Raw genomic sequence first — 25,401 nt, 5'->3', positions numbered from 1 at the left:
TCTGTGTAATCTGAGGGAAATATGTGTGTCAAGGCGTGCTGAAGATGGGTGTGGTGTAGGAATCATGCGCAGGACGCAGAGGCTCAGTCCAAAGGCTTTAGTGCAATATATATTATATATATACAACAGAAGCACAATAAGCCCGAAGGCAAAAGCACGACGCACACAGGCGACAAAACAAATGACGCACAAACATGTGCAAACAACCCTCTCCAAAACACTGGAGGGAAAAATGTAGCTCCAAACACGAAACAGAAGCGCAATCACACACAACGACAAGCACACACAACGAGAACTAAATAGGACACTAACGAGGACTAACAAGACACAGGTGTACAACATCCAGACAAAACCAAACGAACATGAAACATAGATCGGTGGCAGCTAGTACTCCGGGGACGACGACCGCCGAAGCCTGCCCGAACCAGGAGGAGGAGCAGTCTCGGCCGAAACCGTGACAGTACCCCCCCCTTGACGCGCGGCTCCAGCCCTTGCGCCGACCCCGGCCTCGGGGACGACCAGGAGGACGCGGAGCAGGGCGCGCGGGATGGTCCCGGTGGAACTCCGACAGGAGAGATGGGTCTAGGATGTCCCTCCGCGGCACCCAGCACCGCTCCTCCGGGCCGTACCCCTCCCACTCCACGAGATACTGGAGACCCCCCATCCGGCGTCTAGAGTCCAAGATGGACCGAACGGTGTACGCCGGAGCCCCCTCGATGTCCAGTGGGGGCGGAGGAGTCTCCCCTATCTCATTGTCCTGGAGTGGACCAGCTACCACCGGCCTGAGAAGAGACACATGGAACGAGGGGTTAATATTCTTATACTCAACAGGTAGATGTAATCTATAACACACCTCGTTCAATCTTCTCAGGACTTTAAAGGGCCCCACAAACCGCCGACCCAGCTTCCGGCAGGGCAGGCGGAGGGGGTAGGTTTCTGGTAGAGAGCCAGACTCGATCTCCGGGTGCGTACACCGGCCCCTCACTGCGGTGGAGATCGGCGCTCGCCTTGTGACGAAGGACGGCCCGCTGCAGGTGGACGTGGACAGCGTTCCACGTCTCTTCCGAGCGCCTCATCCAATCATCCACCGCAGGGGCCTCGATCTGGCTCTGCTGCCAAGGTGCCAGAACCGGCTGGTAACCTAACACACATTGGAAGGGGGTTAGGTTAGTAGAGGAGTGGCGGAGAGAGTTCTGGGCCATCTCGGCCCAGGGAATGTACCGTGCCCACTCCTCAGGCCGGTCCTGGCAATACGACCTCAGAAACCTACCCACATCCTGGTTGACACATTCTACCTGCCCGTTACTCTCCGGGTGGTACCCTGAGGTAAGGCTAACCGAGACCCCCAAACGTTCCATGAACGCTCTCCAAACACGAGAGGTAAACTGGGGACCTCGATCAGACACTATATCCTCGGGTACCCCGTAATGCCGGAAGACATGGGTAAATAGGGCCTCAGCGGTCTGTAGGGCAGTAGGAAGACCCGACATAGGGAGAAGACGACAGGCCTTAGAGAACCGGTCCACAACGACCAGGATGGTGGTATTCCCCTGAGAGAGGGGAAGGTCTGTCACAAAATCCACCGAGAGGTGGGACCATGGTCGTTGTGGAACGGGCAGGGGTTGTAACTTACCCCTGGGCAGATGTCGGGGCGCCTTACACTGGGCACACACCGAGCAGGAGGAGACATAAACCCTCACATCCCTAGCCAAAGTGGGCCACCAGTATTTAGTGCTAAGGCAATGCACCGTCCGGCCGATACCGGATGTCCAGAGGAGGGTGACGTGTGAGCCCAGTAAATGAGTCGATCCCGAATCTCGCGTGGAACGTACTTCCGACCCTCAGGACACTGTGGAGGGCTGGGGTCGGTACGCAACGCTCGCTCGATTTCGGCATCGACCTCCCACACCACCGGTGCCACAAGGCAAGACTCCGGTAGTATGGGAGTGGGCTCAACGGACCTCTCCTCCGTGTCATACCGCCGGGACAGCGCATCTGCCTTACCATTCTGGGACCCAGGGATGTACGTGATTTTAAATACGAACCTGGTGAGAAACATACTCCATCGAGCCTGGCGAGGGTTCAGTCTCCTCGCTGCCCGGATGTACTCCAGGTTCCGATGGTCAGTCAAAATGAGGAAAGGGTGTTGAGCCCCCTCAAGCCAATGCCTCCACACCTTAAGGGCTTGAACTACAGCTAACAGCTCCCTGTCCCCAACGTCATAGTTACGCTCCGCCGGGCTGAGCTTCTTAGAGTAAAAGGCACAGGGGCGGAGTTTAGGTGGCGTGCCGGACCGTTGAGAGAGAACGGCCCCTATACCAGCCTCAGACGCGTCTACCTCGACCTGAAAGGGTAATGCGGGATCCGGATGCGCTAGCACCGGAGCCGACGTAAACAGGTCCTTCAGTCTCCTAAAGGCCCTGTCCGCATCGGGCTGACCACTGCAGGCGCACCGGACCCCCCTTCAGAAGGGACGTGATGGGAGCTGCCACCTGTCCAAAACCCCGGATAAACCTCCGGTAGTAATTCGCAAAGCCCAAAAACTGCTGCACCTCTTTTACAGTAGTTGGGGTTTGCCAATTACGCACAGCGGACACACGATCCACCTCCATTCTCACCCCTGACGCGGACAACCGATAACCCAAAAAGGAGACCGACTCCTGGAAAAACAGACATTTCTCTGCCTTGACATATAGGTCGTGCTCCAACAGCCTCCTCAATACACGACGCACCAGGGTTATATGCTCGGCTCGGGTAGACGAGTACACCAGAATGTCATCAATGTACACGACCACCCCTTGTCCCTGCATATCCCGGAAAATGTTATCTACGAAGGATTGGAAGACTGATGGAGCATTCATCAACCCATATGGCATGACGAGATATTCGAAATGACCTGACGTGGTACTAAACGCTGTCTTCCATTCGTCACCCTCCCTAATGCGCACCAAGTTATACGCGCTCCTGAGATCCAGTTTTGTGAAAAACCGCGCTCCATGCAATGACTCCGTCATGGTCGCAATCAGAGGGAGTGGATAACTGTATTTCACAGTAATCTGATTGAGACCACGGTAATCAATGCACGGGCGCAACCCTCCATCTTTCTTTTTCACAAAAAAGAAGCTCGAGGAGGCGGGAGAAGTGGAGGGGCCGAATGTATCCTTGTCTCAAAGCTTCGGCTATATAAGTCTCCATAGCTTTTCTCTCCTCTTGAGACAAAGGATACACATGGCTCCGTGGGAGCGCTGCTCCTGCCTGGAGATCAATCGCACAATCCCCCTGTCTATGAGGAGGCAACTGCGTCGCCCTAGTTTTGCTAAACACGAGTGCTAAATCCCCATATTCAGGCGGAATGTGCAGTGCGGGCACTTGGTTTGGACTTTCCACCGAAGTCGCCCCCACGGAAACACCCAGACATCGCCCTTCGCACTGAGCAGACCACCCATCGAGAGCCCTCTGTTGCCACGAAATAGCAGGGTTATGGGTGCTTAACCAGGGAATCCCCAGCACCACTGGGTACGCAGGAGAGTCGATCAGATACAACTGTATAGTCTCCTCATGACCCCCCTGCGCACACATCCGAAGTGGCGCTGTGATCTCCTGATCAACCCCGACCCCAACGGGCGGCTGTCTAAGGCATGAACGGGAAAAGGTTTGTCAACAGGTAGGAGAGGGATCCCTAACTCAAAACAAAACTTACGATCAACAAAATTCCCAGCTGCGCCTGAATCTACTAGCGCCTTATGCTGGGAATGAGGTGCAACCTGTGGAAAACAAACAGGTATACAAAAGTGTGCAACAGAAAGCTCTGGGTAAGTGGGACGTCTACTCACCTGGGAGGCCCCCCCCAGTGCGTGGCCTGTTGTCGTTACTCCCGGAGAACCCTCCCCCGCACCTGGCCGTAGTGTGCCCTCCACGACCGCACTTGGTGCAGGAGACAGGCCCCCTCGGGCTCTTCCTACTCCGTTCTCTAGCGCCGGCACCCCCGAGATCCATAGGGCTCGGCTCGGAGGTGCCGGAGGGCGGAATGGACGGACTCCCCTCGGGACGTCCACGGGTGGCCAGCAGGGTGTCCAGACGGATGGACATATCGACCAACTGGTCGAAGGTAAGATGGGTATCCCTGCAGGCCAACTCACGTTGAACGTCCTCTCGTAGGCTACATCGAAAATGGTCGATGAGAGCCCGTTCATTCCACCCTGCATCCGCCGCTAGAGTCCGGTACTCTAGAGTGAACACCTGAGCGCTCCTCCTCCCCTGTCTCAAATAGACTAGACGCTCCCCCGCCGCTTTGCCCTCAGGTGGATGGTCGAACACGGCCTTGAAGCGGCGGGAGAACTCGGGCGTAGGTGATGGTGTTGGCGTCCATCCTCCTCCACTCGGCGTTAGCCCACTCCAACGCCTTGCCCGTGAGACAGGAGATGAGGCGGAAACGTCTCGTATCCCGAGGGCACCGGGTGTACAGTGGCCAGGTAGAGCTCCACCTGCAGGAGGAACCCCTGACACCCGGCAGCTGTTCCGTCATACGCCCTCGGGAGCGAGAGCCGAATCCCCCTGGGTTCCGAACCTGGGACTGGTGGACCGACCGATGGAATGGACTGGGTAGGTGGAGGTGTGGGTACCCTGCTGGCCTCCCATCGGTGCATGATGTTGATTACCTCCTGTAGAGCGGTCTCCAGTTGTCGGATCTGGTCCTCTTGCCCATGGAGATGCTCCTCGAGCGACACAGGCGTCACTGCCGATCCTGCTGATTCCATTATATGGTGTGTGATTCTGTCAAGGCGTGCTGAAGATGGGTGTGGTGTAGGAATCATGCGCAGGACGCAGAGGCTCAGTCCAAAGGCTTTAGTGCAATATATATTATATATATACAACAGAAGCACAATAAGCCCGAAGGCAAAAGCACGACGCACACAGGCGACAAAACAAATGACGCACAAACATGTGCAAACAACCCTCTCCAAAACACTGGAGGGAAAAATGTAGCTCCAAACACGAAACAGAAGCGCAATCACACACAACGACAAGCACACACAACGAGAACTAAATAGGACACTAACGAGGACTAACAAGACACAGGTGTACAACATCCAGACAAAACCAAACGAACATGAAACATAGATCGGTGGCAGCTAGTACTCCGGGGACGACGACCGCCGAAGCCTGCCCGAACCAGGAGGAGGAGCAGTCTCGGCCGAAACCGTGACAATGTGTCTCTAATATGGTCATACATTTGGCAGTAGGTTAGAAAGTGCAGCTCAGTTTCCACATCATTTTGTGGGCAGTGTGCACATAGCCTGTCTTCTCTTGAGAGCCAGGTCTGCCTATAGCGGAGTCTGTACATAGTCAAAGCTTTCCTTAATTTTGGGTCAGTCACAGTGGTCAGGTATTCTGCCACTGTGTACTCTCTGTTTAGGGCCAAATAGCATTTCAGTTTTTTGGTAAATTCTTTCCAATGTGTCAAGTAATTATCTTTTAGTTTTCTCATGATTTGGTTGGGTCTAATTGTGTTGCTGTTGCTGTCTTGGGGATCTGTGGGGTCTGTTTGTGTTTGTAAACATTGCCTCAGGACCAGCTTGCTTAGGGGACTCTTCTCTAGGTTGATCTCTCTTTAGGTGATGGCTTTGTTATGGAAGGTTTTGGAATCGCTTCCTTTTATGTGGTTGTAGAATTTAACGGCTCTTTTCTGGATTTTGATCATTAGCGGGTATCGGCCTAAATCTGCTCTGCATGCATTATTTGGTGTTTTACGTTGTACACTGAGGATGTTTTTGCATAGTTCTGCATGCAGAGTCTCAATTTGGTGTTTGTCCCATTTTGTGAATTCTTGGTTGGTGAGCGGACCCCAGACCTCACAACCATAAAGGGCAATGGGTTCTATAACTGATTCAAGTATTTTTAGCCAGATCCTAATTGGGATGTCAAATTTTATGTTCCTTTTGATGGCGTTGTCTCTCAGATCGTTCACAGCTTTGTGGATGTTACCTGTGGTGCTGATGTTTAGGCTGAGGTAGGTATAGTTTTCTGTGTGCTCTAGGGCAACAGTGTCTAGATGGAATTTGTATTTGTGGTCCTGGCAACTGGAACACCATTATTTTTACTGTCAGGGCCCAGGTCTGACAGAATCTGTGCAGATGATCTATGTGCTTGTCATGACTTCCGCCGAGGCTGCCTCCCCTCCTTGTTCGTGCAGGTTTCGGCGGTCGTCGTCATCGGCTTACTAGCTGCTGCCGATCCATTTATCATCACTCCACTTGTCTTGTCTATTAATCACACACACCTGGTCCTTATCCCCAATTAGTCATTGTATAAGTGTTCCCTCAGCTTCCTTGTCTGTGTGGGTGATTGTTTGTAGTGAGCTGTGTGTAGCTCGGTTGAGCTACCCTTACCTTGTTGTTGCCAGGGTAGATATTTCCCCTGTGCCTGAGTTTTGTTGTTGCATGCTTATCGATGGAATAAACTCTTTGGATGCGTATTACTCTCCTGCGCCTGACTCCTTCTATCACACGCATCACAGTGCTGCTGTAGGCCCTCATTGGTTGGGGACAGAAGCACCAGATCATCAGCAAACAGTAGACTTCAGATTCTAGTAGGGTGAGGCCGGGTGCTGCAGACTGCCAATTCGTTGAAATTAGTGGATTAGGCTATTTCAGTCACACCTGTTGCTGAACGGTGTATAAATTCGAGCACACAGCCATGCAATCTCCATAGACAAACACTGACAGTAGAATGGCCCGTACTGAAGAGCTCAGTGACTTTCAACATGGCACCATCATAGGATGCCACCTTTCCAACAAGTCAGTTTGTCAAATGTCTGGCCTGCTAGAGCTGCCATGGTCAACTGTAAGTGCTCTTATTGTGAAGTGGAAACGTCTAGGAGCAACGGCTCAGCCACGAAGTGGTAGGCCACACAAGCTCACAGAATGGGACTGCCGAGTGCTGAAGTGAGTAGCGCATAAAAATCGCAACACTTACTTCCAAGTTCCAAAACTAACTCTGGAAGGAACATCAGCACAAGAACTGTTAGTCGGGAGCTTCATGAAATGGGTTTCCATGTCTGAGCAGCCGCACACAAGCCTAAGATCACCATGCGCAATGCCAAGCGTCGGCTGGTGTCGCGTAAAGCTCGCCGCCATTGGACTCTGGAGCAGTGGAAACTTGTTCTCTGGAGTGATGAATCACGCTTCACTATCTGGCAGTCCGACGGACAAATCTGGGTTTGGCGGATGCCAAGAGAACGCTACCTGCCCCAATGTATAGTGACAACTGTAAAGTTTGGTGGAGGAGGAATAATCATCTAGGGTTGTTTTTCATGGTTCGGGCTTGGCCCCTAAGTTCCAGTGAAGAGAAATCTTAACGCTACAGCATACAATGACATTCTAGACAATTTTGTGCTTCCAACATTGTGGCAACAGTTTGGGGAAGGCCCTTTTCTGTTTCAGCATGGCAATGCCCCCGTGCACAAAGCGAGGTCCATACAGAAATGGTTTGTCGAGATCGGTGTGGAAGAACATGACTGGACTGCACAGAGCCCTGACCTCAACCCCATCGAACACCTTTGGGAGGAATTGGAACGCTGACTGCGAGTCAGGCCTAATCGCCCAACATCAGTTCCCTACCTCACAAATGCTCTTGTGGCTGAATGGAAGCAAGTCCCCGCAGCAATGTTCCAACATCTAGTGGAAAGCATTCCCAGAAGAGTGGAGGCTCATTTTGGAATGAAATGTTCAACGAGCAGGTGTCGACATACTTTTGGCCATGTAGTCTATCACTGAGCTGTGACAATGCATCTTGATATGGCCTATAATGGAACATATTGACTGTACTGTCAAACAAAGCTGCCAGGTCTGAGTACAGGGTGTTAAACTTCCTCTGCGTGTTAACTTTCCTCCTCTGAGTGGAATGGATCTGAGGCTCCCAGGTGCTGATGGTAGAGGGGTGCTGCTTCCAAAGATCCTGGCAGTAGCTCTTCAGAAATTCTCTTCTTGCTCGTACCTTGGGCCAGCAGATTTGGAATTCCTTTGCCTGTTAAATAAGTGGTATGAATGAGTAAACGTAACAAACATAAAACTTCAGATATATCAAACACCAAAACAATTACAAATGAACCATTATGAGTTATATCCCAGATTATACAGATCCTCTGAAGTTCTTGTGAAGTCATACTTAATTGCAATAATACACTTGGTTTTATTAGTGAGTTAACTAAGTGAATGAACAAAGCTTTCAGTCAGGTTTTAATCCGGCAAGTCTTTAATGAGTCAAGTTTGGAGTTCAATACAGACATTGACCCTAATTCTTTTCTGCTCAGGATGTGAGAAAATATTTGTAATTAATTTTTAGACCAAGGTTTAAATCCCTGAGGAGTTTGAAAAGGAAACATTTGTCTGGATCAATAATGTAATTGGTCTCTAGGGTCTATAGTGTAGTTGGTCTACAATCTGGTTGGTCTAGAAAGGTTGGAGGAAGTAGGAATAGTAGGAGATATGCGGTTGTGTGGTTGATATGATTGAAAAGCTGTTAGTGGATAGAATGTGTGAAGTCATTGTTGATCTAACAATGGGAGGTTTAGAATATTGAAGAAATACCCTGAGCTCTGACAGGTAGGCAGGTGCTGAGTTTTATACAACTCTGTGCATGAGGAGCAGAACCTAAAAGTAAATCCTTACTTTCATGGGGAGTCAGTGTAAGTCCCGGATGATGTGGTAACAGGTGGGTGTTGATGAGAATCAGCTTTTTGTACATGTTGGAGTCAGTTGATTATGTGAGGGGAGACCACTGAGTAGGGCATTGCAGTAATATATGTGGGAGAACATGAATTCATGCATCTTTAGTTGCATCAAATATTACAACCAATGAAACAGATGTTAATATACATTTTCTAACAGGGCATAGTGCTGATCAACGTGCTTGTGAATATATGTTTTCAGAAATAATGCAGGAGCCCACACTCTCCACCTGATGCCAGAGCCTCCTGGGGTGCCAGGCCGTGTGAGTGGGCACAGAACTCATCATAGTGCCTAAAGGGCCAGGCAGAGGGTCCACCAGAATACCAGCGGGTGAAATTGAGAAATCTGACCTTTCTGCAGCAGGTAGCTCTGGCCGGGCAGATTAATCTTGGAGCAGGTTGAGGGACTAACTTACTTCCAATAGCTACTACTAGATAGCATGACTACAGCCAGTAACCAGGTAGTGCTAGCTAGCCAGCTAGGGCAAGCCAACTTTATTCAATGGTTGAGTTTGTTCTATTGGCATGCTAACTTTATAAGTTCTGCATCTTAGCTAACATGAGTATGTTTATGTTCCTGTCAGACTCACACAGTCTAATCCATTTTTTGTGCTGCCAAACTAGTCTGTAAACACACCCCCTAAGCCCGGTGAATATTCTATGAGGGGGCGTGTACTTTCGGTTATGAACAAAACAAAAATTATTAGTTTTTATCAATTTTGTTAGTTGTTTTCTGTTATTCCACGTCCAATTGACACAATAAATGAGAAAAGTATATTTCTGATTTTCAAATTCAGAAACGAAAACTAGCCGTTTTCCAATTTTCTACTCTTAGTTTTGACTCGGAAATCAAAATAACTAAACGTAAATAGACCTACACAGAAAATGAATGCAATATCTACCATATTGAAACGGAGTGTATGAAACATTAGGTACAGCTGCTCTTTCCATGACATAGACTGACCAGGTGAATCCAGGTGAAAGCTATGATCCCTTATTGATGTCACTTGTTAAATCTACTTCGATCAGTGTTGATGAAGAGAAGGAGACAGGTTAAAGAAGGATTTTTAAGCCTCGAGACAATTGAGACATGGATTGTGTATGTATGCCATTCAGAGGGTGAATGGGCAAGACAACAGATTTAAGTGCCTTTGAACGGGGTATGGTAGGTAGTATGTGCCAGGCGCACCGGTTTGAGTGTGTCAAGAACTGCAACGCTGCTGGGTTTTTCATGCTCAACAGTTTCCTGTGTGTATCAAGAATGGTTCACCACACAAAGGACATCAAGTCAACTTGACACAACTGTGGGAAGCATTGGAGTCAACATGGGCCAGGGACCATGTAGAGTCCATGCCCGGAGGAATTGGGGCTGATATGAGGGCAAACGGGGGTGCAACTCAATATTAGGAAGGTGTTCCTAATGTTTTGTACACTCAGTGTATAAATATTGAATATGAATGTTCAATTACATTTCAATTGAATGTTAAAACTTAATGTAATATTCATTCAATTCAGTTTCAAAACATGAAATAAAAGTTACATTTATGAATTAAATGATTCGATTTGTGGAAGAAAAAAAACATCTAATTCAATACCCTAATACAAATAAAAAAGTATGGAATTCAAATACAATCTCTGTTGGCCCTGAAATCACTCCATAACACTGGGCCTTTAAGTTGAGTGCTGTAGCCTACCTTGTCCATTGACTGTAGAATGGAAAAGAGCCAGTATTGTCACCCACAGTAACACCACCAGAGAAATCATCATATCTTCATGAGGGACAGAAGAAACCTGCCAGAACCTAAATCAAATACTAAAAGATCACCAGGTGTTCCTTCTGGGGTAAACTAATTGCAACAAAAGCAAATAAAAAGTCCTACAAAATATGACAGGTCTGTTCGGTTTCAGCAGAATTCTCATGTGCACCCAGCTCTAGACTACTCATATCAAATCAAATTTTATTTGTCACATGCGCCGAATACAACAGGTGTAGACCTTACCGTGAAATGCTTACTTACTGCCTGTACTGCACCCTTGCACTGGAGAACATTTCACTTTCTATTTATATCACTTGTGCCACTAGGGAGGGCATACACAAACTAACAATAGTCTTGATCCAATCAGATTTGGCAAATACGTACACATAAAAAAATAAAAAACATTTTTCAAGTAAATTTACATTATAAACTCATAAGTCAGCGTTTTCTAAACTGGGGGTCGCCTGATTTGGAAAATGGGGTCGCAAGAGAAACTCTGGAGAGAGAAAATGTGCTGTTTGGTTCATAGATCCGTGGTTACGTGAGTAATCGCTAAATGCGGTTGTGACTGAGCGGTTTATGTTTTCTTCCTACAAATGTGGCTCTAACTTTTGAACGGTTTCCCTCACAAGTCTTGTTAGAACAGTGGATAGGACCAGGCCCCAAATCAAACATGGGGAAAAAAGAAAGCAATGACAATATTTTCTACACAGATGATCATACACAATTATTGCCATATGACCTTTCTGATGCATTTTAGTCACTTCAAACCATACTTCTGCAGATTCAAATACTTTGAAAGTACTGTCAGACTGATTTGTAATCGACTGTGTCGTGACGTGACTTACTTTAATGTATGACTGTTATTTATCGAATCACCCATCTATGTTTAATTGTCACTCAATTAAATTAATCATGTAACAATTAACTCATTAGGAATTTGGGGCACCACGGAAGAAGTTGTTTAACGAGTTACCATCTCCCGAATTAAACTCTTAGAAGATATGTTATATATCCATAACAGACACTTATTAAATAATTACCTCTTATCAGTCTCATTTTGAACGTCGCATAATCCTTGAACCTGCAAGAACCCTAACCTTATTGATGAATCAGCAATACACAAATTGGTTTAATTATTTATTTATTTACTAACTAACTAAATAATAACACAATACAAACACACATAGATTATTGATTACTAACGTAATACAATGAAAACAGGTCCCTAGTGGACTGGACTAACAATCGCATCACTGCTTGGGTAGAAGGAGGGTCAGAGTGGAAGGGAGAGACAGAGATTCAAACTATCGTGGTTACTTTGGAAACTACGCTCACAGTAATCATAATACTTATGCACCCTAATAACGCACATTCGTTTTAGATCCTCGATAGTTGAGTTGATGATGTAGGACTCTGGTTTGCCCACCAGAGATCCCAATGTCCTTGGTAGAGTTTCTGGTCGTAGTGCTGGTTAGAATGGGTACTTCAGATGTACCAGCGGTTGTCTGAGAGGGATTGTCCTTCCCACTTCGTGTCTTTAGTGAAAGTTCTCTAGACGACTATACAGTCGTGGTCAAAAGTTGAGAATGATACAAGTATTGGTCTTCACAAAGTTTGCTGCTTCAGTGTTTTAGATATTTTTGTCAGATGTTACTATGGTATACTGAAGTATAATTACAAACATTCCATAAGAGTCAAAGGCTTTTATTGACAATTACATTAAGTTTATGCAAAGAGTCAATATTTGCAGTGTTGACCCTTCTTTTTCAAGACCTCTGCAATCCACCCTGGCATGCTGTCAATTAACTTCTGGGCCACATCCTGACTGATGGCAGCCCATTCTTGCATAACCAATGCTTGGAGTTTGTCAGAATTTGTGGGTTTTTGTTTGTCCACCCGCCTCTTGAGGATCGACCACAAGTTCTCAATGGGATTAAGGTCTGGGGAGTTTCCTGGCCATGGACCCAAAATGTCGATGTTTTGTTCCCCGAGCCACTTAGTTATCACTTTTGCCTTATGGCAAGGTGCTCCATCATGCTGGAAAAGGCATTGTTCGTCACCAAACTGTTCTTGGATGGTTGGGAGAAGTTGCTCTCAGAGGATGTGTTGGTACCATTCTTTATTCATGGCTGTGTTCTTAGGCAAAATTGTGAGTGAGCCCACTCCCTTGGCTGAGAAGCAACCCCACACATGAATGGTCTCAGGATGCTTTACTGTTGGCATGACACAGGACTGATGGTAGCGCTCACCTTGTCTTCTCCGGACAAGGTGTTTTCCGGATGCCCCAAACAATCGGAAAGGGGATTCATCAGACAAAATGACTTTACCCCAGTCCTCAGCAGTCCAATCCCTGTACCTTTTGCAGAATATCAGTCTGTCCCTGATGTTTTTCCTGGAGAGAAGTGGCTTCCTCGCTGCCCTTCAGAACACCAGGCCATCCTCCAAAAGTATTTGCCTCACTGTGCGTGCAGATGCACTCACACCTGCCTGCTGACATTCCTGAGCAAGCTCTGCACTGGTGGTGCCCCGATCCCACAGCTGAATCAACTTTAGAAGATGGTCCTGGCGCTTGCTGGACTTTCTTGGGTGCCCTGAAGCCTTCTTCACAACAATTCAACCTCTCTCCTTGATGTTCTTGATGGTCCGATAAATGGTTGATTTAGGTGCAATCTTACTAGCAGCAATATCCTTGCCTGTGAAGCCCATTTTGTGCAAAGCAATGATGACGGCACGGGTTTCCTTGCAGGTAACCATGGTTAACAGAGGAAGAACAATGATTTCAAGCACCACCCTCCTTTTAAAGCTTCCAGTCTGTTATTCTAACTCAATCAGCATGACAGAGTGATCTCCAGCCTTGTCCTCGTCAACACTCTCACCTGTGTTAACGAGAGAATCACTGACATGTCAGCTGGTCCTTTTGTGGCAGGGCTGAAATGCAGTGGAAATGTTTTTTGGGGATTAAGTTCATTTTCATGGCAAAGAGGGACTTTGCAATTAATTGCAATTCATCTGATCACTCTTCATAACATTCTGGAGTATATGCAAATTGCCATCATAAAAACTGAGGCAGCAGACTTTGTGAAAATTAAGATTTGTGTCATTCTCAAAACTTTTGACCACGACTATACATGCCAGCTGCAGACTGAAATAATAAGGTCTAGTGTATTGTCTTCTTCTTCACCTCGTGTAGAGGTTGAGAGTTTCAGAGTTTCTCCATTAAAACGTGTGGACTAACATCTCACGTTTTCTGGTCTTTCTGGTCTTGTAGAAATTAAACCATTTGCAACGTTTGGCTCACGCTTCAGGTCTGCTGGTCTTCCTTTGGTAATGGAGTTGTAGTTTTAAACCATTTTGTACCGTTTAGCTCCCGCTTCTTGGTCACTCGGGGTAAAAGGGGCGTTCCATCATGTTTACACGATCTCTGATGTCACTCGGGGCGTGGCTAGTCACTGTGCATAGTTTTTCATATAAACGATTATCTCATTAGAAGACTAAAATCACATTCCTATCTTCACCAAAATACTCTCATACTTAACCATATATTTTATACAACATTTAGATGTAAACTTGATAGATATAATTTGTACACTTTCCGAGTTACAGTTATTACTTGATAACATCCTTAATGACATCACAAAATAATAAACAATATGACATGATTATTCTTTAGATCCCCACTGACCATTTCCCACATTCTTTTAAGTAGGAATATTGTTTCATTATCCACTTTTGGATGTTGGAGTCTTGGTGGGAAGACTTCCTTTGTCTCACAGGGAAATTCTTTCTTCCCATACTTGAGACAAAAAGGAGTACTTTTCTGCAAACTATTTATGATCGGCTGTTAAGTCATAAAACTGCCCCCCAGGAAAGGGAGTGTTCAAACCTTTGCCTAGCAGGAATGTTTGATCCTCAACCCATGAGGGCAAGTCATGACAACTGTCAGGGACCCAAATAAAAAACATAAAATTGGCTGTGGATCACATCAAGTTCTTACATGGTGGGGTCGCAAAACATTTTTTATATCAAAATGGGATCACGGGTCAAAAAAGGTTGGGAACCTCTGTCATAAGTATTATCAGAACTTCATAGATGTATCAGGATGCTGTAGTACTAACAGCATTACTACCATCTCTGATGGCTGTAGCCTACTGCAACGAAATTCCAGCAATCAATCCATCAGTTAACAAAACAAAATCATAAATACAAAAATCAGTTTACATAAAAGCTATGATTTTATTTAGTAAAGGTGAAATATTTATAAATGAATATTGTTTGAAGAGCTCAATGAGACCCAGATACCAGGTTTACCAAATAAAGCTGGTGTTAATGAATAAATACAGGTGAATTACACAAAACAATACATTTTAAAGTAAAAAAAAAAAAAAGAGCAAAAATATACTTTGGAATTTGATTATTATTTTTTGAATTGGAAGGTTTTTAAATTGGAAAGTTCTCTTATATCACTAATAGTGAGAAGAACAAATTTACTCCGAAAACAATACATTTACTCCTGATACAAATGAGAGAAAATCTATCATCATGTACATTTCTTGGAAACTATTCTCACACTCTCCATCTCTCATGTGGAAGTTCACATAAATGGAGCGTTTGCTTTAGCCAACATTTGGAGCTCCTAACACGACCTCAGAGCCCTCAGTTGTTGCATATAAAATCAAAATATGTTGACTAGTCCCCGATTCACAGTCAGCTTGTAGCACATACATGAGTCATGGGAGCAGTTGCCCTTAACCACAGATAAGATTACCCAACCCAAACCCCAATCTTAACCACTAGAAGATTAAACAGTACCTTACCCTGGTGGTTAATGGCAACGTTTTCTTATGAAAATCACTCTTAGGTGAACTACCCATTTCTGCCAGGTCTGTGGCCTAAATACTGTACATAAGATTCTGTAAGTGACTGACATTTCAACAAGACAGGGCACAGTCCTCGCAATAGGAAATGTAGAATCAAAGAGGACAGAAACTATCAGGTAAGGTAAGCAATGTGCTAGTGAGGATACAGCAGCCACCTTTAACCAGTCATTTATGCAGCACATCCTGTTACTGCTGGACAGGATAGGAGCACTAGAACATATAACACTACCATATATGGAAGCATTGAGGTGACGCAATGTGTGTGTGTGGGAGATGTTACTGTGTGTATGAAAGCTCAAAGCTGTACCATGACTTTAATGTGTTCCTTGTGGTGATGCCAATTAAAGCTTTCAATTGCTTTTCTAATTTGAAGAGTGCTTTTAAAATGTTGTGACATATTAGCCCCCAAAATGCATCTTTGTGTCATTTAGTGTTTCCAACCCCTATAGAGCAGTGCAACACAACAGAAGGAGAAATGAAGGTATGCTCAATCAACGTCAGTCATATACATCAATGCCTTAACTGTATCAACTGGAATTTAGATTGATCATTGTAACAACATTAACACTAACCTTCATCAATAAGATATATCAATAACACCAGTCAATATCAGCAATATTGGCAGGCTAATAACTCAGGCCAGACGGAATGTGTAGGGTCGTTTTCTAAATACCTTTACAGTGTTTCCTTTTGAATAAAATATTCACTACATGGAACAGATAGTCCCAAAAATAAATCGAAAGGAAGTTTGTTCTGAAGTGTCTGTCATATCTGTGATTTTTCATATATCTGTATTTAACCGCTTATTTTTGGTACTAAACAGTCTAAGCCCTCCCTGTCTAAGCCAGGGGAGGGGGGGTTCTACTAAGCTATATGGAATTGTTTTAAGAAGGTCATAGCAAGGATCCTTTTACTATTTTATTTTGAATTTTAAGACCCCTTGGAGTATCCAAAAAATATATATAAAAAATGTATTTGGACTTATTAGCCTATACAAATGCATTGAATACCAGATTCACTACATGGAACAACAGATAGTCCCCCCCCAAAAGGAAGCTTGTTCTGAAGTGTCTATCCTATGTCTGAGAGATATAAGAAAGATCAGGAAACATTTGTATTTAACCCCTTATTTTTGTCACTAAACAGTCTCCATATATACCCCCATAATTGTTTTGGACTGGTACCAGGGGACCTTCAGACATCCTAGAGCAAAACAACTGACATGTACGTGTTCGTGAGTCTCACCTTTACACATAGGGGTCATATTAGTGTGTAGCCCAAATTGTTCGGACGCTGCAGACAGAAGTTGGCAGATCGGCTGTACCGACTTCAGACGAGTCCCAAGACGCTTGTGGGGGTCGTAGAGCAAAACGGAGAACACCATCGTGTTCGTGAGAGTTGCATCTTTCCATAGAGGAAAATCTAGCTTAAACTGACAGATTTAAAAATGGGGATTTCTGTCTTATGCTAATTAGATTTCTGCAGAGGGCGTGGGCATCAACCTTAGTTAATCAATGCAATTTTATATTTTATTTTGCACCTTTTCATATTTTGCAGCAGTATTTGGTTTGACTTGGTGGACTAATCCCACTGGTATGTTACATTTCAGTTGACATCAGGGGGACTAAAGGAAACTCTTTTCACTAATCTTTTCTCTGTGCTCCTCTGAATTTATCGGTACTACACCTGCGAAAGTGAATCAGCTAGCCAACGTCCTATCAAAAATATGAACTTTGATTCCATTTGAGGAACTGTTCCAAAAATAGTACTTTAAGCTTAAAAAAAATCTCTATATAATTTCTATATGCGACGTATACCTTCTATACATTTGGACAAGACGGGACAGTGAGAATTGTGTCAGGGAACTTCCCACATCCATAGAGACCACTGGTCTGCCACATGCAAGACGCGACTGCACACTCTGCTGTTGAAGAGAGAGGAAGTTCGAAAAGTCATTCTAGAATGGCAGGCTTACAAGAAGCTACTTCAAAATTGCCACATATGCTATTTCCTCATTCTTAAATAGCATTCACATCCTCAAATTACGATAAACGTTTCACATCAACAGCATCTCGTGCTGCTCTTCTCAAGCTTGGTATACAGCGGTCAATCAAGTAACATACTTCATTATAATTCATAATTTCTTAATATACAGTAAATACATATTTGTTTGTTGGAAACATTCATCGAGGTGCTCCTTGGCTGGCTGACAGACAGATACCAGCAAGGAGCCAAGAAGGCAGAGCAGGAAGAGATGAGAAGAGAATAGTCAGTTTGATAGTTTGGTTTGTTTTTTTGGTTGTTGTTGTTGTTGTGTGTTTAGTGTTTGGCCTTGTGGGTTAAAGCAGCGTTGGTGACATTTCTCAGACAGAAAGTCGCGTCAGCGTTCCAGTTTCTCCACTGTCCGTCCAGGAACAAAGGCCTACACCTCTGGCCTCCAAGGCCTTCAGTAGGAGATTATGTGGGAATGTCCTGCCATTGGAGGCGTGTGTCTTTAGTTCAGTCGTTAGCTACGCCTGATTGGCTGTGCGTGTCGCCCGGTCACAAGCCGTGTCTTATTGGCTGTTTGTGTCCTCAGGTCCTGTCAGCTTGTCCAAGGTCCTCTGAGCTCCAGCGTTTTTCTCTGTGCAAAGACATCCAGGCTGCGTGTGTGTAAAAGTTTGCATGTGTGAAACTGAACTTGTGTGTTTATGTGCGTGTTTGTATTTGCACGTACTGTGTGTGTTTAAAAGTTTGTGTGTTTCCATCTGTGTGTGTGTGTGCGTGTGTGTTAGACGGTGTGTGTGATGTAGAAGAGGAACTCCATGTCCATGGCTGTCTGTGGAACACTGGCCGAGCCTCCGTGGATGACGGGGATCAGAGCGCTGTCTAGCTCGTTCATATAGCGCTGGGGTAGGAGCCTGCCTCCCGAACCAGCCTGGTACTCCACCTGAGACACACATACACACACACACACAGACAGTTATAGTGATATAATACATTAAGGCAGTATGACTGGAATGTACTGTACAACGGGCATACGATCGCTAAGTTTTAGAGATGGAACAGTAACACAGACTAGTACAATAGTTTATTTATACAGCAATCAATAAAATATATATAGATATTTTCATAAACACATTTGTCAGCAAGTGCCTGGTAAGAAGAGGGGCACTGCCCAGTCCCTTTCATAGTGTATTGCTTGACCCTTTATAGTATGTTACTTACCATGTCTGTTTGTGTGGAGACTCGGAGGGCGAGGGAGTTGATGCCGCTGGCTGAGAGGACCGAGAGGTGAGGGGTCAGAGCACTACAGCTGGCCACAGCCATCTCCCTCTGGAACACACTGCAGGACGGCAGCACCGCAGACAGGGACATGTCTGGAGTCTTCAACACGTAGAACACCTGGAGGGAGGGACAGGCAGTCAGACAGACAGACAGACCAGTGTAAGTGAAACAATGTTTCAGAGAGCAGTGATCATCGAGAGAAGGTGAACAGAACTCGATGTCTTTACATGTAGGTCAATTGTTATTGTAATATATTGTTGACCCCAGAAAATGAATGTCCATGCAAATGGACAATAACACTAGCGTATGGTTTGAACTGTGCGTCTCCTACCTCAGTACACCTGATGGTGCGTCCGTCCAACTCAAACTCTGTGTTCTGCTGCATCCTCACACTGTGGACCCCCTCCAGAGGTTTCCCGTCCACACCACTGGTCACACTGTAAGGACACACAAAACGTACACACAAATTCATTCACCAATCATGCACCAGGGAGAAGATCAACAGTGTGTGTGTGTGTGTGTGTGTGTGTGTGTGTATCACCCTTACCCAGCGTTGACGGGAGCACTCCAGTTGACCCAGCGCACGGTGATGTTGTCCCGGAGCTCCCTTCCGTCGGCCTTGCCGCAGGGGATGTGGAAGTCCGTCTGCCCCCTCAGGGCGGCGCGCAGGGCCTCCATGGTCTCTGGGGGGATCTGCACCATCAGGCCGTCCTCCACGATGCTCGACTTGGCGATGAATCCCGACGAGGCCTTCAGAGCACCGTTGAATACCACGAAGCTGGCCCCCGTAACTAGACAATAAGATCACAGACTGAGTAACACAGCATGTATATAAACAGTTCAGTTCTATTCAGGTTACATGGAGGCACTGGCTCGAGTCACTGACCTGTGACCTCTAGGATCTAAGGTCATGACACACCTGCTTCTTATCGGAGTCATATTCATTAGGCACGAAAAGGAAGAAAATGGACTGAAACAGGGAGGGACTACCTGAACTTGTCCACAACTAAACTTTTTGTGCCCTATTGAATACAACCCTGTTCTTTGAAAACAAAAAACACAGTCTCTTCTGACCTCTAGTGGGCAATCTGGTTTAGTACTGACCTGTGCGTGTCTTGCCAGGCTGGCTGTTGGCCTGGCTCTGGTAGTTGCCCTCGTCGTTCTGGAAACAGACCAGGTGGGAGTCAGCCTCCGAGCTGAAGCCAGCACCCACACTGATCACATGCTCGTTAGACGCATTCACCACCTTCAGCATCTAGAAAACACACAAAAGGTGATACTCGCATCGAAAGACAAATAACTATTTCTAACACCTACTAATGGCGAATTGGTGGGGTTTTATACACCCACCCCCAGATTCAGGTAGCATATTAGCATAACCTAGCATTAGCATAACCATGCTAGTTAGCGCTAATGCTACTGGTCCTGAAGTTTGCGGACAACTAATAGTCAGTCTCCTTCATGCCGACGAAACTGCCCATGACCCTGTCGTTGATGATTTTGTACATTTGGTGTGACAGTGAATTCTTACAATTGAATGTGACAAAAACCAAATATATGTTTTGTATGAATTTCAGGCATCAACCCCCTACCCCTCAGAACACTATCATCAAGGGCCAGGTGGTAGACACTGTAGACAACTACAAGTATCTTGGCACAATGATTGATAATAAATTGAACTTTGAGTAACACTGACATGTTGTGTAAGAAAGGCCAGCAATGCCTTTTTTGTCAGGAAACTGGCAAAGTTCCAGGTAGACAGGACCTTGATGACTGACTCTCTTTTATAAGTCGTACATAGAGTTTGTCTTAAAATTGTATTTTATTTGCTGGTACTGCAACCTTGGTGTAAAAGCTAAAAATACACTAACTAGAATAGTGAAAGTGGGCAGTATGATCACAGGAGTCCAGCAGACAAGTACAACAGACAAGAGGTGAGGAAGGCAGAATCCATCCTGTCTGGCAGAATCCATCCTGTCTGACAGAATCCATCCTGTCTGACTGTGCCCACCCTCTACACCACCAGTTCAAGGTCCTACTCTCTGGCTCCCGGTTTAGATTTACCCACTGTTAAGACGAACGGGTACAAGCACTCCTTCACCCCAATGGCCATTGCCCTTTTGAATACAGGGAAGAGGAGTTGATAGGCTAGGGGTGAGGATGATGTTGACGATGGTAATGTTGTTGATGATTAAGGTGATGTTGATGTTTTCGTCAGCACATTGTTGATATGTTGTTGACGAGATGAACTAAGAATGCACACAGCACTTTACTTATTAGGCAACTTTGGCTTGCTATACTTTTGTGCTGCTGCTAATGTCGATCACAGGCCTACTGCATACAGTGCCTTCAGAAAGTATTCACACCCATTCACTTTTCCACATTTTGTTGTTTTACAGCCTGAATTTAAAATTGATTACATTGAGATTTTTTTGTCACTGGCCTACACACAATAATGTGAAAGTGGAATTATGTTAAGACCAGGGACGTTTTTTAATGCCTCGCAAAGACATTGAATATAACTTTGAGCATGGTGAAGCTATTAAACTTAGGATGGTGTATCAATACACCCAGTCACTACAAAGATACAGGCATCCAGGCAACTCAGTTGCTGGAGAGGAAGGAAACCACTCAGGGATTTCACCATGAGGCCAATGGTGACTTTAAAACAGTTACAGAGTTTAATGGCTGTGATAGGAGAGAACTGAGGATGGATCAACAACATTGTAGTTACTCCACAACACTAACCTAATTGACAGAGTGAAAAGGAAGCCTGTACAGAATAAAACAATATTCCAAAACATGCATCCTGTTTGCAACAAGGCACAAAAGTAATACTGTAAAAGATGTGGCAAAAGAAAAGAGTGTCCTGAATACCAAGTGTTATGTTGGGGGCAAATCCAATACAACACATTACTGAGTACCACGCTCCATATTTTCAAGCATAGTGGTGGCTGCATCATGTTATGGGTATGCTCGTACCTTTCAGCAGGACAATAACCTAAAATACAAGGGCAAATCTACACTGGAGTTGCTTACCAAGAAGACCGTGAATGTTCCTGAGTTTCCGAGTTACAGTTTTTACTTAAATCTGCTTGAAAGTCTATGGCAACACCTGAAAATGGTTGTCTAGCAATGATCAACAACCAATTTGACAGTGCTTGAAGAATTTTGAAAAGAATAATGGGCAAATGTTGCACAATCCAGGTGTGGAAAGCGCTTAAGAGACTTACCCATAAAGACGCACAGCTGTAAACACTGCCAAAGGTGCTTCTACAAAGTATTCACTCAGGGGTGTAAGTACTTATGTAAATGAGATATTTCAGTATTTCATTTTCCAAAAATTTCCAAAAATAGGTTTTCATTTTGTCATTATGAGGTATTGTGTGTTGATGGGTGAGAAAAATAAAATCATTTAATCCATTTTGAATTCAGGCTGTAACAACAAAATGTGGAATAAATCAAGGGGTATGAATACTTTCTGAATGCACTGTATATTTGTATTGATGGCTGTCAGCCCTATGACTTGATGTACTAGCTCATTGTATTCACTGTGTGTCATTGTGATCCATGTGGATTTTATATGTTCAACGTTGTTTTTTATGCTCATTTGCGGCAAAACCAATTGCCCTCTGGGACAATAAAGTTGAAACTTGAACTTGTCCTTCGAGCCAGATAGAAACAGATTGTCCTGGAACATGACCAGTAGGTACAGATAGACAAATACCATCAAAAACTCAAAAGTCCTGTAATGCTGTGTGTCTTACCTCAGTAAAGCTACTCTTGGGAATGTCTATGTAGCTGTGGCCCATCTCCATGTGGATCCTCAGGCCCTCCACGGCAGGCAGACTGTACTGGTAGTTCCTCAGGTCCTGGAGACAAAAACACAACACAGAACACACACATAGTGTGTGACCTACTACATTCTCTCATTGACATATGACATGCCTCATAGACAATCCTTTTTGCAAAGACTAACACACACAGTATCTTAGAGGTTTCAGAGCTGTAACAGACAGTGTATGATAACCCAGTCAGACCTGCCCTCACAGGCTCCTCTCTCCCAGCAGTGAACAGCTGGCAGGGAACCAAACTACTGCAGTGTCTCTCCCACAGGAGTCCTGATCTAGCTCTGTGTGTGTCATCTCAGTCCTCTGTCGGCTGGCCCTCAGCTGAACTCAGCAGCACTGCACAGCATATGCTGGCTCAGTGATCATCACAGAGGATCAGGGAGATATCTCTTAACTCTGCTTTAAATCAGGGCTGGAGACCTACTTTTACTGCTTTGCTTCGGTTTGATGTGAATTGTTATATTCAAAGTTTTGATTGATCAAATTGTAAAAAGAAAAAAATACTCTGAAATTTAGAATAAAATAATGTGTGTGTGTGTGTGTACTTACAGCCAGCAGGTTCATGATGGTGTGTCCTGTCTCTCTGAACACAGTCTCTCTGAAGCGGACGCTAACCAGCGTGCTGGGGTACACTGCAACACAATACACATAGGGTCAAATGTCACTAGAATCAGGCTCGACATCCGTCTAAACACTTGTTGTAATCATTTCATTATTATTTCATAATGTCATTACTGTAAACTACGGCCATGTTTGTAAAGTAGAGTCAAAGTAGAAGTGATCTCAATAGCCTAAAGGCTAAAGCACATATCTAGGTCTTGGCCGAGTTCAAAAGTTTGAAACGGCTATCAGAAAAACTGATTTAAAAGGGTAGGAAGTATGAGATTTACTCAAAGTAACAACACAGTGTTGTCAAAGGCTTAGTAACTTAGTTGAGGTCACGATCTGATTACCTACAAACATAGTTATGTTTTGGGTTTTTTACATATTTATTAACTTATTTCCAGATATCTTCTAAACTACCCACAATATACAATTTCTCAACGTCATATTGAGAATCTACTCTGCCTTAGCTAGCTCGAGCTGGCTAACGTTAGCCACTAGCCATGCAGACCGAATGTTGGCAGTGGTGAGCTACAATCCACCAATCACGAGGAGGTGTGATGTAAACAAGCAATCAGATTCCCCACAAGTGGGGGCCGCATGATCTCCGTGAAGTAGGCTACCAGAGTTTTTCAACCTGGGCTTAGTACTAGCACGCTACAGTAGCTGACTGACTGTCCTGTTGTGATCATTTCCATCTGCCTGGAGCCTTCCTCCGATCGCCGTCTTATTGTTGACTCTTCCCCTCGTCTCCTGTGCCCAACGCCACCTCTGGATGATTGACTCTGGAATCTATCTACTTTGGATTTACCTCACTATATCGCTATTGGATTAGCAGACTCTCCCTCGGCCGGTGAAACGGCCTCTCCCTCTGAAGCGCCTCTCTCCTCGGCTCTTCTTTGGTAGCTAACTCAGCCGTCAATCGGTAAGTCTCCGCTCTCTCTACTTTAGATAACTACATATATTGGTAACATTATTAGATGGTTAGATGGCACTATGTATTTCCAAAACTTTGGTTTACTTTAATGTAGCTGTAAGCTTGGTGTTGATAGCAACTGGCTGACTCATGCAGTGCTAACGTAACATTAGCAGGCTGGTAGGGCTAATGTTAGCAGGCTACTTGGCTAGCAACCTTGCAAGCTGATTTGTAACAATAAATTCATAGAGTATTTGCTCGTACATTGGTTGAAAATTACATTGAAACCAGTAGTCATGAGTGTAAATGATTTGGTTTAATTTGAAGTTATACATTTGAAGTTATTTCTGTTGGAGATTACATTATAGGGCACAGGCTGGCTTGCCGGGTCCTCCATATAACGTCACACCCTGCAAAAACATTTTCCGGCATGACTTCATTCTGATTGGTTTTACAGTGCCTTGCAAAAGTATTCATCCCCCTTGGCGTTTTTCCTATTTTGTTGCATTACAACCTGTAATTTAAAATATATTTTTATTTGGATTTCATGTAATGAACATACACAAAATAGTCCAAATTGGTGAAGTGAAATGAAAAAAATAACTTGTTTCAAAAATTCTAAAAAATAAATAACGGATAAGTGGTGCATGCATATGTATTCCCACCCTTTGCTATGAAGCCCCTAAATAATTACCTTCAGAAGTCACATAATTAGTTAAATAAAGTCCACCTGTGTGCAATCTAAGTGTCACATGATCTCAGTATATATATACACCTGTTCTGAAAGGCCCCAGAGTCTGCAACACCACTAAGCAAGGGGCACCACCAAGCAAGCAGCACCATGAAGACCAAGGAGCTCTCCAAACAGGTCAGGGACAAAGTTATGGAGAAGTACAGATCAGGGTTGGGTTATAATTTTTTTTATCTGAAACTTTGAAAATCCCACGTAGCACCATTAAATCCAATATAAAAAAATTGAAAGAATATGGCACCACAACAAACCTGCCAAGACAGGGCCGCCCACCAAAACTCAAGGACCAGACAAGGAGGGCATTAATCAGAGAGGCAACAATGAAACCAAAGATAACTCTGAAGGAGCTGCAAAGCTCCACAGCAGAGATTGGAGTATCTGTCCATAGGACCACTTTAAGCCGTACACTCCACAGAGCTGGGATTTACGGAAGAGTGGCCAGAAAAAAATACCATTGCTTAAAGAAAAAAATAAGCAAACACGTTTGGTGTTCGCCAAAAGGCATGTGGGAAACTCCCCAAACATATGGAAGAAGGTACTCTGGTACCTTTTTGGCCATCAAGGAAATTGCTATGTCTGGCGCAAACCCAACACCTCTCATCACCCCGAGAACACCATCCCCACAGTGAAGCATGGTGGTGGCAGCAT

The 25,401-nt window shown here is 44.9% G+C and overlaps 1 protein-coding gene across 2 annotated transcripts in view; it reads right to left on the bottom strand.

The window, feature by feature from the left end:
• Positions 1-17,664: 17,664 nt before the first annotated feature.
• Positions 17,665-25,401, bottom strand: part of LOC121541454 (zinc finger FYVE domain-containing protein 16) — a 44,788-nt gene continuing 37,051 nt past the window's right edge. For both annotated transcript variants that reach the window (XM_041850475.2, XM_041850476.2), the window contains exons 10-16: positions 23,033-23,115; positions 22,400-22,504; positions 19,737-19,887; positions 19,180-19,423; positions 18,964-19,069; positions 18,573-18,749; positions 17,665-18,294 (exon numbers count right to left, since the gene is read on the bottom strand). In XM_041850475.2, the coding sequence (XP_041706409.2) occupies positions 18,136-18,294; positions 18,573-18,749; positions 18,964-19,069; positions 19,180-19,423; positions 19,737-19,887; positions 22,400-22,504; positions 23,033-23,115 (1,025 nt within the window). In that variant the 3' untranslated portion in view covers positions 17,665-18,135. The remainder of the gene's footprint in view (positions 18,295-18,572; positions 18,750-18,963; positions 19,070-19,179; positions 19,424-19,736; positions 19,888-22,399; positions 22,505-23,032; positions 23,116-25,401) is intronic.

Source organism: Coregonus clupeaformis, chromosome 27 (genome assembly GCF_020615455.1).
Source record: "Coregonus clupeaformis isolate EN_2021a chromosome 27, ASM2061545v1, whole genome shotgun sequence".
Taxonomy (NCBI): Eukaryota; Metazoa; Chordata; class Actinopteri; order Salmoniformes; family Salmonidae; genus Coregonus; species Coregonus clupeaformis.
Note: the sequence above shows the minus strand (reverse complement) of the source record. Positions and strands in the feature narration are given on the sequence as shown.